This window comes from Scophthalmus maximus, chromosome 19, assembly GCF_022379125.1.
Source record: "Scophthalmus maximus strain ysfricsl-2021 chromosome 19, ASM2237912v1, whole genome shotgun sequence".
Lineage (NCBI taxonomy): Eukaryota > Metazoa > Chordata > Actinopteri > Pleuronectiformes > Scophthalmidae > Scophthalmus > Scophthalmus maximus.
The window spans coordinates 16,041,575-16,055,217 of NC_061533.1; the positions used below are offsets into that span (position 1 = coordinate 16,041,575).

At 43.0% G+C, this 13,643-nt stretch overlaps 2 protein-coding genes across 3 annotated transcripts; one reads left to right on the forward strand and one right to left on the reverse strand.

Moving 5' to 3' along the window:
* Positions 1-82: 82 nt before the first annotated feature.
* On the reverse strand, positions 83-4,990 carry arsk (arylsulfatase family, member K). 2 transcript variants are annotated; one of them, XM_047328901.1, is made up of 8 exons: positions 4,623-4,990; positions 3,294-3,423; positions 3,016-3,175; positions 2,393-2,675; positions 2,100-2,271; positions 1,236-1,460; positions 818-1,033; positions 83-707 (listed from the first exon to the last, which is right to left on the reverse strand). In XM_047328901.1, the coding sequence occupies exons 3-8, from the start codon at positions 3,171-3,173 to the stop codon at positions 433-435; spliced, it is 1,329 nt and encodes a 442-aa protein (XP_047184857.1). In that variant the 5' UTR covers positions 3,174-3,175; positions 3,294-3,423; positions 4,623-4,990; the 3' UTR covers positions 83-432. The 2 variants fall into 2 exon arrangements, with proteins under 2 accessions (XP_047184857.1, XP_035494638.2); XM_035638745.2 differs by lacking the exon at positions 4,623-4,990 and adding an exon at positions 3,634-4,505.
* Positions 4,991-5,357: 367 nt separating this feature from the next.
* Positions 5,358-13,293, forward strand: arrdc3a (arrestin domain containing 3a). The gene is made up of 8 exons (XM_035638746.2): positions 5,358-6,035; positions 8,039-8,120; positions 8,254-8,401; positions 8,704-8,806; positions 9,006-9,262; positions 9,798-9,954; positions 10,051-10,193; positions 10,317-13,293. The coding sequence occupies exons 1-8, from the start codon at positions 5,756-5,758 to the stop codon at positions 10,383-10,385; spliced, it is 1,239 nt and encodes a 412-aa protein (XP_035494639.1). The 5' UTR covers positions 5,358-5,755; the 3' UTR covers positions 10,386-13,293.
* The last annotated feature ends 350 nt before the right edge of the window (positions 13,294-13,643 follow it).

The following is a 13,643-nucleotide window of genomic DNA, read 5'->3' on the forward strand; positions in this document are numbered from 1 at the left end:
TCCACTTGAGAGTGTGCAGGAAGCAAAGGCTGATGAATAAAACGTGAACTCAAGACCGGAAAAAAATGACTAAAACAATAAATGTGAACAAAATATGTATTTATTTAAATAATGAAAGATGAAAACAATAGAAGAAGGGATTTAAGAGTCTTAAATCAAAGTGCAAATCCAGCTCATGAAATAAATAAATAATAATAATAATGATACATTTTATTTATAGAGCAGTTTTCATTAGTAAAAGCAATCTCAAAGTGCCATAGAGTAAAAACAAGATCCAGAAAAATATTTAAAAAAGGTTTAAAAAGAAAAAACATCGGTAGAAGAGGAAATACAAAATTTAGGTGAATACTTGTTTAAAAATAAAGGTTTTTAGGCCCTTTTTAAAAGACAGAGTGCTTTGTTGAGCCCTCAGGTGGTCTGGAAATGACACCATCACGATAAACCATGAAGCCACCTGTCAATAGCTCGCTCATTGGCAGACACATCTTTTTGCCAATCGACATGCCACCTGAGATTAGCAATGACCTGGCTGTAGTTTCTGCCCAGACTATCTCTCCAGGCCCCAAATGCCTTTTTATTATAGAGATGGACCGCTGTTGAGACTTTTGGGTAGTCTACGATGCTGCGCAGCAGCTTGTCCAGATGCACCGTCACCTCGGGGAACTTGAGAACCACATTGTGAAGCTCTTCCTTGTCCAGCGTAAGGTCTGCAAAAAAGAAACGAAGAACAGTCAATTTAAAGGGCTTCAATGGTTTCCTAATTAGAGCATAATAGGGTTGAGTGACCTTTAGTTTTCTGAAAGCCATAAGAGCTCACCAAAAAGCTGGGGAGGGACACTCAGGCCATCCGAATAGGTGATGTATTTCCACTTCCCACTTCTCAGCATGTAGGTAGAGGCATTGACATTACAACCATGATATTCACTCAGTACCCAGTCTGGATGTTGCTTCTTGGGAAAAGCACTAGACTTGAACAGCAGAGGAAAGAGGGAGTGTCCACTGAGGTTACCTTCTGGTGGAATACCAGCAATGTCTGTAAAACACACAAGTATATCATGTCAAGTTAAAATATCAAAATCTTTATCTACTAGTACATTTATTCTGTTGCTTTTGCAGACAGTCGGAAGACAGTATCAGCCTTGACAATGGTAATGCTTTTATTCTGGCCTAAGACGCCAATGATTTATAATCTTTAATAGACATTTTAATACTTTGTTTTCTGTCTCCTTTCTTACCCAGCACAGTAGGATAGAGATCAACCAAAGACACAAGCTGGTTGATCTGTTGGCCAGGCATCAGCCCAGGCCCCATGATCAGCAGGGGAACGTGGGAACTGCCCTCAAACATTGACATCTTATAAAACTGCCGGTGCTCCATGGCCAGCTCTCCATGGTCGGCCGTAAAGATCACAACAGTGTTGTTAAGCAGCCCAGTTTCTCTCAGGGCTGAAATCACCTGGCCTGGTGAGAGAGAAGGTGTGGGAGACACAGAGTAAGCACTGAGCCTCTGCTGGATGTTTACTCAAAATACATAATTCAAAGAGTAGCAACCTGATGAGATGGCAGTTAACAAGATCTCACAGCTCACTAAATTCAAGATAATTTTATAAAGGCTTTAAAATGCCTTTGGTATTTTGACATGATAAGAATCTCTGAGTCAGAAATGAATGGCGAAAAAGCTAATATAATAAAAATGGTCATTGCAGATCTTTAAAGAGAACAGACCACTGCTGCACAAAGCATGTGGGTTTTCTTGGTCCTTTTAAATAAATGGGTGATCACTGTCATGGGGGAACAGAGGAAATACAGCTTACTTACATGACACTTTCGTATCACCGTGCCTATAAAAAAGCATTTAACATTTTTTCCTAATTCAAGAAGTTTTACAGCTTAAGACATTCAGTGCAATTTTTGCACAAATTTGATCTATTAGTATAACTGAAACAGCTCAAATCAAGCTACCTGCTGTAGCGCACATTTTGATCTGTGAAAAAAAAGCTCCTTGCAGGTTTGGTCTGTTTCATCAGTTATCCCAACAGTCTAATCCACAAGTCTCTCTCGGTTGAACTAACCCCCGGTGAATTACTGCCTTCAACTAACCCAGCATGGCATCAGCTTCGGCACACATGGCATAATAGAAGGCCCGAATGCTTTTGACCTCGTCCTCTGTGAAATCACCACTGCAGTTTTTGGTGAAGGTGGAGTAGTAATCGACAGGGTGCATGGCATCCATGGGCAGCCATTTAGGAGCAGAGATGAGATCAGAAGACACCTGTGTGTGAAACAAGGAATTGGGATTCCTCAGTGATTTAAAACAATAAAAATCAAACAATACAGTGTGATTGTGCGACAAGACCGAGAGCATTCAAATATTAGAGGTAAATAAAGCATGCCTTTGTGAGCCAGTGTGGTGAGGTGAGGAAGGTGGATCCTCCTGCTGTGGGCCCCAGGGATTCAGTTTTATAGGGGTGGGGTAAATTTAGGCCAAGGTAAAGAGCAAACGGCCGTTGTGAGGATGCAGCAGTTTGGTGGATCCACTGTGTAGCCTTGTCCGTGTTTTCCCAGTCTTTTCTCATGATCCTTACTGTTGACATGTTCCCAACAAGTCGCGTAACTGGCCGGCCCTCTTGGCGCAGGAGCAAATGAACATCTCGTGTCCAGGCCTCAACTCGATTACTGCGGTAGTTTCACAAGCGCGGACACATACAACCCCCAACAAGATGCAGGGAGCAGCACAAGCATGGGAAGTGGAAAGCAACATGTGAGAACAGGCATCAAAAAGAGGATTCACAATGTTCTGGAAAATAGCTGCCCACATACACAGTCTGCTAGGGATTATTACTCATACAGTGGGTTGCCATAAATATACATTTCTTTTGTATATATGGGTGTGTTTGTGTTATATTTATCCTAGTTTGGGGAATAAGAAAAGGTTAGTGAATCTGTTTTCTTACCTAAAAAACACACTTATCAAGGATACAGGCTCTACTTTACTTCCCTGACAGCCTCTGCCTACCTGACAGAGTGACTCCCTGAGGTATAGTCCAGCTTGCCCATCATCTTGGTAATATATCCCTTTGCCTCCAGTAAATCCATCCATGTGGATGCATTTGCATCAAGGCACTTGTAGTTGTTCCAGGACTGGGTGAGGTGAACAAACTGACCGCTCCACATTGCTGTAAACAAAGATAGAAAAACATTTGAAATACACGTATCATTCCAACTCTACGACTGTGTCAAGCATCACGGCGTCCGTTCTCCACTGCGTTTTGGTGGTTTGACTCTGTCACTCACCTGCTCTTGAAGGGCAGCAGATGGGAGAGTTGGTGTATGCATTGAGGAAGGTGGAACCGAGCTGCCTGAGGTAGTTTATGTAAGGCAGCTGTACAACTCTGCTGCCAGGATCAAAGGTCAATCGCCCATCCTCAAGAAAAAGGGGAACTGACATTTAGACCACAAGCCAATATGAGACAGATAATAAATCTAACATTGGATGTAAAAATACAAAACATATCCACAAGTTTCAGGCCTGCTCTCTCATACTGCTGTAAGCCCAATAAATAAACAAGTAGCATACTGCAGTTCTTACTCGGTAATAAAGCACCATAGTATCTAACTCAGTTTGGATACTTACAAATGCATCGCTCATGACCATCACAATGTTAGGTTTGGTTCCATTTTGGCAAAAACTTTGACCACAAAATTGAAACAGTAAAATCATAGCCAGTACTAGTATATTCATGGCAACGTTTCACCTCCTGCAGACCAGATGATTTGCAGCTGAGACTTGTTTAAAGTGGAAAATGACTTTAAACATGAGTCGCTCTGTGCCTGCTGGTTGCTTTCGACTTCGATGAACATCCCGGTTACGTTTTCAAAATAAGAGTCCTTTGTTAAAACTAAGCAGTTCTCCAATAATGATGATCATAAAAATATATACATATTATATTCAGAGGAGACTCATTTTATAAACCTAAATATTTAACACCCATCACAACTGCAACCAATCATTTCAAACACTAATCTCAGAGGTGGGGGAAAGTGTGATTAGATGGATGCATAAATCAAGTGGCCTCTTATTTAACATGTAATGACCAAGGGAAACCTCTGGAGGGAAGCATTTATCTTTTTCATTTTTTTTAGAAGTTGCACAATTTTGTTGATTCAGCTCTGCCATGAGCACAGCTGTATTATTATTTGTTCATTAGCTTCACAAAGATGAATGCCTTTGCGTTCGTGAGGATTGAAACATTTTGTCAGCGAGTGAATGCTAAAATAGTTCAACGTGTGAATACAAATTATGCATGTACCATCAAATGGCGCTGGTGGCAGATATGATACACCTACTTACAGTTAATGCCAAGAACTGTAAGAAATGAATGGCATTGACTATGGTAGTATTAACTTTTAATTCATGAAAGTTGTGTCATCATCATCATCATTTGATTTCCTAAGATGAAAATCAAACGATGACTTTGTTGGTTGTTTAAAAAAAATAAATAAGCTGTTTCTGAAAGGAAACTTAAATGACCCAAATGACACAGGGACCTGAGTAAACGACCATGTTATCTATGCACAGTTTATTATAGTCTGTATGTTCAACAGGTGATACTTGCAGCTCACCTTAACCTCGGTGTCCACCAGATGGAGTTTTGAGGATCAGAGCTGTTTATCTGTAATTTCACCGAGGAGGCAGACTGTGCAACATGCCTGCGCGCGCGCACTCACACGCACGCACACATAACACACACCTTGTAGTTTTTCTAAGTGAATCCCCACTACAGTCGGGCTGCCAAGCCTGCTAACCATCCACCCGCGAGTATGTATCCATTTCGGAGCAGCGTGATCCACCTGCCGTCTTCTGAATTATATTTAGTTTTCGGAGTTGGGTCTTCCATTGTTATTTTTTTTATTTGCAGCTGGTGTTGGAATGTTAATCTCCAATTTATTCATTGACAAGTATATATTGCAGTAGATCCTCCTTGGCCCTCCGTTAGCTATACACATATGTCACTAGCAGATCCAGCGCAGCGGAGCGATCGACGGCTCTGTGATTGGTCGAAAAGTTAGACTACTCGACGTAGAATTCTACCTGACAACAGCAATTTACTTAATTCTGATTGGTTGTTTTTTTTCACCAAGGGAGGCTAAGTCATTTCGAACATCCTCTGATCATGATAGATGCCATGCCTTTGACAGCTGGTTTGATTAGACCGTTTGGTTTGACGTCAGGAGTCGAGACGACACTGAACGATACTGAACTGTCTTATTCACATAATCTCAATCTGAGTGGTGTTTTATTTTCATGACATAACCCCCCACCCCTCCCAAATAGTTTCTGAGGAGGCGCTGTCTGACCAAACTTGTCAGCTAGCTGTGTGCCACACTTTACTCTGCCTTGTTCCAGAAGGCGGAAGGAGGGGGCTGCGAAACGCCTGCGCATGCGCTCCGAGGTTGTTTTTCACACAGCCCGTCGTTTAAAGTGCGCTGGGCAACTGGGGTTTCCTTGTCTTTGACTGGAGACCGAGCGGAGAGGCGGACGATAACAGCATCCACTGCTGTTATTCAGCCTTCACACAATCTCAATGAACTGCTCGCAAAGAAGCCACTGATCGTGCCTCCTGCTTTTTGCAGGGCAGAGATACTGATCAGTGTCTAAAGGCTGCATCCATTTTCCTTTTTACTTATGAGATTATTTTTCATAGACGCTCTTTTTTTTTAACTTCAAGGTTCCTGCAAGCCTGTCTCTTTCCACCATGGTGCTAGGAAAGGTGAAGAGCTTCACAGTGAGCTACGACTGTCTCAATGACAGCAATGTCCCCGTCTTCTCCAGCGGGGACTGCGTCTCAGGGAGGGTGATCATCGAGGTCACCGGAGAGATCCGCGTGAAATCGCTCAAGATCCACGCCAAAGGATTTGCAAAAGTTCGCTGGACTGAGTCGAGAAACGCAGGCTCCAACACTGCCTACACGCAAAATTACACAGAAGAAGTGGAATACCTGAATCACAAAGACATCTTGATTGGACACGGGAGAGGTGAGAGTTTGTGCATTTGTTTCATTTTTCCCGAGCAGTTTTGGAGGAAGTGATTGGGAGATGCTCTTTGTGCTGGATGGGGATCAGGTTCACTGGAGGATGCTGTGGTCAGACTGTAACAGTCATGATGTATAATAGTCACAGTTAACAGTTTGATGACTTTAATATCATAGTATAGTTGAGCTGGTATTGGCAAACAGATGTTGGGAGACATCGGCTGGGTACATCTCCATCGTCACTTGTTTGTGTCAAGGTGTCAATGAATGACAGCAGCTCGGGCGTCCGTGTTTTTCACTGCATTTCGACTAGAAAAACGACGTTCATCGTCGTTTTCGAGACGCGGCGCGACGGGCGGAGAACTCGCGGCGACGCGTGTGCAGCTCTGTCGCGAATTTTCCCCGCAGAATCGCATCGTATCGAGGGTTTCTTTGTAGCTTCTCTGAAGTTTCCACCCATTGTTCAAAGCGGTTCAATCCTGTTCGGAAAACTGGACCGGGAGGGGGCGGGAGCAGAGCGAAGGCCCCGCCCCCTGGCGGGTCTCATTGGCCGAGGTGCTCATGTGTGGCCAATGACATCACCCTTCATGCAGAGAGTGAGGACCCTGCAACTTTTTCATCAGGAAAGCAACTGCGAAATGTTCCGAGTCCCGTAGTTTGATCCGATGCATTAAAAAAAGTCCCCTTGAGCTCTTTCTGCTCTTCTTATGAATATAAACTTTATTTGCACACGTACATTGCTGGAACGTAGCATTTGGCTTTACTTTCGGCAGCATTGGGCTTGAGGCATCTTAATTACCAGTAATATTTTAATTTAATTGAATATTTGGCGGTTTTGATTGTAAAAAATCGCCTCACGTAAGCAGCTGCATTTGTATATTTTGATTTATCGGGGTTTGAGCCTAGTGTGTTTTCATCCATATTCTACATCGTAACACTCGGATGGATGGATGAATGGGAAAAAATAAAATAAAAATAGATGGACACATTTGTGGTTCGCAATTGCCTGCAATATTTGTATTAGGCGAACTGGTCTGGCTTTGGCCCAGCTGTCAATGCTGTTGATTCCAATTTTTCAGAGCAGCTTCATTATCTGCAGGGTGAGGTTTATATTGAGAAGATGCATTGTACGTCTTTCACACAAAAAAAAAGGAGAAGAGAAAAAAAAGGAGTATGGGGATGTGAATGGATGAGGCTGCTGCAGCCGGTGGTCGGGGCCGGTCGGTAGTAGTAGTGACTGCGCCGTCGCACACTGAATGCGTAATGAGAGCAGAGCGCGGCTGTGGGAAGCTGCTCGCACCGGTTTCGGCCGGTCTCCTCCTGCCGCTTGACTGACAGCTCCGCACTTGTTTACCACACTGCTGCTGCTGCTGCTGCTGCCAGGGGGAGGGAGTGCTGAGCTGGCAGAAGCACACCCAGCTCTCCACATTGCACTCATTATGTTATAATAAAAAATTATACATACTCTGTATTATTTTGTTATTTTAGATGAATTCCTTTTTTGGAATATTTTTTCAAATTTGTGAACGCCCTCCCTTCCCACAACAGGAGAGCATCCTGGGTTTTTTTAGTCCATGAAAAGCAGGAAGAGAAAAATGGATTCCTTGTTAACGAGAGGGGTTTATCTGCAGATTAGAATTTTATCGGTGAGGTTTCCCCTCTCTCCTGGTTTATAGATTCCCCATCGCGTGTGCCATCGTGGGCTTTTTTTCTTGGGATGTAGTTCTTTGTTCGCACTAAAGCATCCCCTTCCATCCATAGTTTTCTGGCACCCTTTTCTTCTTCTCTCCAAACAATCAACTTCTTAGCTGTGCTCTAAATATTGGTTTGCCTCCTCTCACTACATTCATTCTTTTGTTACAGACAGCGATTCAATAGTAAAATCCGTTTATTCTCTTTTTTTTTTCCTCCCCCCCACCCTTGGTATGACTTTCAGATGCCTTCGTAGAGCATTTTACACAGGTATGGTATACATGTGTTTGGAATATTGTCCTCCTTGTTTTTCAGACGATGACAACTCTGAGGAAGGACTCACCACTATCCATTCAGGAAGACATGAGTATGCATTCAGCCTCGAGCTACCACAGACGTGAGTGTCTCAATATTACACTTTATTCATGAGGATTGAATATCAATTTCATCATCATTCAGTTGTAGACCGTGTGAGCTTTTGGCACTTATTGTAACTCTGCTTTTCCCCTTTCTCTTCCGCTTTCCTGTAGACCTCTGGCTACCTCTTTCGAAGGGAAGCATGGCAGTGTGCGCTATTGGGTAAAGGCAGAACTTCACAGACCATGGCTCCTGCCCATGAAGACCAAGAAAGAATTTACAGTCTTTGAGCACATTGACATCAACACTCCACTATTGCTGGTAAGCTCTTTGGACGCAGTGCTAGGTTTTGAATATGACTTTCAGCTGGCAGGGTCATTGTGCGAAGATAATACAACTTTATCCTGACCTACTCTGGATATAATTTTCCCTAGTTAGGGGGAAACATTTTTCATCTCACACATCCAGTTTTCCAGTATGCCTGGTCTCACATCTTCAGCGGTTTTGACTGCACACCCTGAATTGTGGGAAGATAAATACTGACTGAGTCTTATATACTGGCTCTTAAACTTTTTTTCCCTTATGGTGTTGGGCAACATATTAATGTTTTTTCTCTGCTTCAGTCACCACAGGCCGGCACAAAGGACAAGACGCTTTGCTGTTGGTTCTGTACCTCAGGTCCTATTTCCCTAAGTGCCAAAATTGAAAGGAAGGGATACACCCCAGGTGAGAAAAAGTCAATGATCAATAATGCAACTGATAACCTTATAAGTCATCTATTAATCTGATAAGTTCATGGAAGCATAACACTCTGCAGATCATTACATTGATTAGTAATTACACACTGGATAAAGCAGATTCCTGCTGATTTTAAAAAGTAGAGGAACTTCAGTTGACCTCTCCTCTACCCTCTGCACCTCTGCAGGAGAGTCAATCCAGATCTTTGCCGAGATTGAGAATTGTTCGTCCCGCATGGTGGTGCCAAAGGCAGCCATCTACCAGACACAGACCTTCTATGCCAAAGGGAAGATGAAGGAGGTCAAGCAGCTGGTGGCCAACCTGCGGGGAGAGTCCTTGTCGTCCGGCAAAACGGAGACGTGGAGCGGCAAGATGCTGAAGATCCCGCCTGTCTCGCCCTCCATCCTGGACTGCAGCATCATCAGAGTGGAGTACTCACTCATGGTGAGTACAGCCTTACTGTGTATGCCACCTCACCTTTGTCCAGAGATCTCTGGCATAGAGACTTGGGTGTTTCTGCCTCCCATTAGTTACCTTTTGTTATCACCATAACTCAGGGCCACTATCAGTAGAGAATCAATACTTCCTGGTCACCCAATATCTCCTCTGCTTAATAACCTGGCTGACTCAGCTTGGATTGCACCAGGTGTTATCACCACATGCAGCTAAGAGCATTAGCCCAGAATATCTGAGGTAACACCTGCCTTGAAGGCGCTTATAACCTCTTTACCCTGAGAACAGACGGGCTCCAGGCGAGGGCTCTACCTTGCATAAGCAACCGGCCTCAAGACACTGACCCACATCTTGTTGAGCTACTGCACAGCCCATGCAGCCCTGGCCGCAGTGCCCACTGTGCTTTTATCTTGCAGAGGGTTAAAAAATAAACCCTAATAGCCTTTACATTGCAGCACATTTGGTAATGCTCAGAATGACTTGCATTCTCTAACCTGCCCTGGTGTCTTTGTGTTTATGCGCTCAGGTGTACGTGGACATACCCGGGGCAATTAACCTGTCCCTGAACTTGCCCCTGGTCATTGGAACCATCCCTCTCCATCCCTTTGGGTCCCGTACCTCCAGCGTCAGTAGCCAGTGCAGCATGAGCTGGCTGGGCATGGGTCTGCCCGAGAGACCAGAAGGTAGGTTGGATCTCATGGCAGTGAATTAAATACAAATTTCTATTTTAAATATAAGTCCCAAGAATGCTGACACATTGCTTGCTCTTCCCACTGCAGCTCCTCCTAGCTATGCAGAAATTGTGACAGACGAGCAGAGGCAGAGTAGTCTCGATGCTCCAGCAGCCCGAGAGGAGCTGGATGGACCTCTCTTCGCCTATATTCACGAGTTCCGCTTCCAGCCTCCCCCTCTGTACTCTGAGGTAAACACCAAAGGCCACAGAGCAAAACATTTTCAATTGTTTATCTTTATATTACAAAGTAAATTACAAAGTCCATTATTTGTTTCCTAAAAGCATCTTCTTCTGTTCCCTTCTCCTCTCCAGATCGATCCAAACCCAGATCATGCCAGCCGTACAGAGGAGCGCAGGCTCGACGTTTGTCCAACACGCTGAAGTGCGTCGCTGCAATTCCCCTGACCGATTTCAGGAACCTGTTCAGCGAGGTTCAGCTTTGTTTATTTTTCTCCAACGACAACGTTCACGCCACGCTGTTGACTTCAGGAGAAAGACAAAGTATCCGACCCACCAACCAAAATCTTGGACAAATGCCCGCAGTTGAGTTGGGTTGGACAAATCTGTTCCTGTCTTCCCTCAGCGGGAGAAACAGGAGTTACAAGTTTGTGGGTGTCGCTTCCTTCCTGTGTTCGCCTGCTGAGGGTGGGATGTGTACAGTTGAACACATTCAGTCTGTATCACAAAAAAATTTACCCCGCTAGTAGCGTGAGCCCTGGTGATAGTACTGACGATGAAAAGGAAGAATCCCTGAGGCTCGCCCTGCCAAGCTTCTCTTTCACCCTTGATTCTTCTGCACTCATGGCTCATATGGACATGGGTCCCCACACAAAGGGCAGGGCGAATCGTGTCTAGACTTCAGCCGAATCACAGAAAAACAGAGAGAGAAGAACAACAACAACAACAACAACAATGTTCTTACCACCATAGTCTGTATGAATGAAAAGTTTTCCAGCGGCAGCAGTCTTCACCGGATAAAGACTAGGTCCTCCTGCCTCATTTGGGATTTTGTTTTGCACATTTTTTTCTTAATTTGAGTTGTGTGGCTTCGTTTAATGATGAGAATTGGAAAAAAATAATCACTAATAGTTTGGTTTCAGCCTTGTAATGCACCAGACTAAAAATATGAGACTCCAGGCTTAATTGTTAAGACTTTCTTCTGCAATGCTGAGAACAGGATTTAATTTTTGGACAAAAACAAAAAAAAGAAGACTACAAAGGTCAAGAGCAATGCACTGAATTGGTTTTAAGCTGTTTAAGAATGTTCTTTCTCTCCTTATGACATTTCCTCAGTGACTTATAACAACTAGACTGGACTTTTACAACAGCTGCAGTACACTTATTTTCATCTGGAAGCTCTTTAAGATGTTGCCTCAGCTTGGATCCAAGTGTGGCTTTCCTCCTCTTTTTAAGTTTAGTTCTATTATTCTGCTCTTGTGTTGAGCTCTTGTGTGGTTGCTCTCGATTTGGACTAGGAGGGTTGCAGAGCTGCCTTTGCCACTAAAATGGTAGCTGACGAGAAAAAGGTTTTCGTGTGTGGAAAAGAAGGTGGTGCATTGTGGAGGGACTCGCCTCACCCTAATCGCCTGCAGCCCCTCTACTCCCTATCTCAGGGCAAGCCAGGCTTGTGTAACTGCCCAAAAAGCACTGTCTCAGGTGGTCTTCTCACTTGCCAAACGGTTGGAGAAAAAAAAAATGTTAGTTTTCTTTTAAATTGCACTGTTAAATATAATGAAGAGTTCTTTTTTTTTTTTTAAACTACCAGAACGAGAGAATAGACCTGTAGAGAAGCAAGGCAGCTTTCTGAGATGAATCACATTCCCTTTTTTGTCCTGCTGCACTTGCCCAGTTCAACCAACCAACCAACATTTAGATTTTACCAGACCAGTGAAGCCAAAATGCTATGTATAAAAAAAAGAAGAGGGGAAATAGAGGAATGACTCTGCTTCTGCACTAAAGAGGCAAACCCAGGACAAATGAATAGCTGGGGACGTTGCTAAACTTCTGTTCAGGCTGGTCAGAACAAGTAGTGGTAGGTTGACATGAGTAATACATTGGTTTTCTAACTCATTCAGCAACAACAAAAAGACCAGCTGCAACAGTAGTTTGACATAGTCAGGGGGAAAAAAAAAGCAAAGCAGGCCTTTTTTTGATAAGAAAATAAGAAAAATAAAAAGCATTCACTGGTGAAGGTCTGGAGAAAAAACAAACATGTGTAGGACGTAAACTTATTATTAATCTTTTGAAGATTAATAACCTTTTTTTTTAAGTTTACATTTAAACGTACCTTACACAAGTTCGTATGTGTTGTGTGTGTGTGTGCGTGTGTGCATGCATGCTCTTATCGAGATCCAGCTGGCAACTAAATATAGAGCTTCTGACGGTAATCAACGAACTGCAGATTATTAAAGTGATCTTATCTTAGTGGCCTTGACTCAGTAAAGACCTGATCATGATTCTTCATCTTTCAGTGTCTACGTTAACTCTTGTTCTCCTTTTTATGTTTGTGTGTTTTACACCTTTCTGTGTTTGTTTTTTTTCTGAAGGACAAAAAGGGAAGAGGTAAAAAAAGTCCTTTAGGAGCAAGTGTTTGAAAAAAGACTTCTTGGACAGATTTCTCGATTGTGTTCATTTTCTGAAGCTGATAACAATTTTTTTTCCATGTATATCTGGGCATTGATATTGTTTGTTTTCTAGTTTAACAAGCAACCTTTCTGAGTTGGTCTCCCTGACCTCTGACCCCCCCCCCCCCCAGGCCTGGGGCTGCAGCTGTTGACCAGCGACCCTGCCCCCCCTGCTCCTGCGAAACATTTAGGTAACATGGGACAGCAAAGTGCTCCCTCCACAGCAGACTCATGTTCTATCCTGTTATGTTTGTTTGCAGTTCTTTGTTTGGAATTTTACCTTAGGGAAAGTGAATCAAGCTACACGCTAATGAATAAGCTGACATATTTGTTTCAGGTTGGTCGATTCCATAGTCCATTTGCTTGGGCCTCAGAGTAGTCCAGTGTCAAAACTAAGCTAAACTCCTGATCTATCAAAGGCAGGAACTGAAGTGTTCAGAGTTTAAATAACCCCGAGAGACGGGATCTGAATCATTTTAGAAACAAAGTGCAATATTACTCTCTGAATTTTCTTCATTCTCCATTTGTATGTTTGTTTCTGTCCTTTTTTTTGTCTGTAAATCATGACGGTGTATAGATATTCTATGAATATACTATGTTCTGAATGATTTAAACTATTGTCTAGTTCTTCCTTTTGATTTGAATAAACATTTTGTTCGAAATTACGATGGACTAATGTGAATTCTTGTACAACAATTAGCACAAATTTACAAATATACTTATGCAACATATGCACAAATACGTTATGTGAGTGGGGGAGGAAAAGAATTTGTGATGATATAATATACATATTCAGTTGGTCAGTCTTTGACAGAATGACAATAAAACATCCCCTTCAACTGAAAAGCAAACTGTAAAATAAAGCTGCAAATGATTAATCATTTCCCATTGTTTTACCCTAGAAACCTATTTTATTTGAGTCATGCGATCTTCAGATTAGAAGCACACAGGTTGTCCTCTCTGCTGGACACCAATGGTCCTCTAAAAACTAGTCCAACAGTGCCCCAACAGGCGG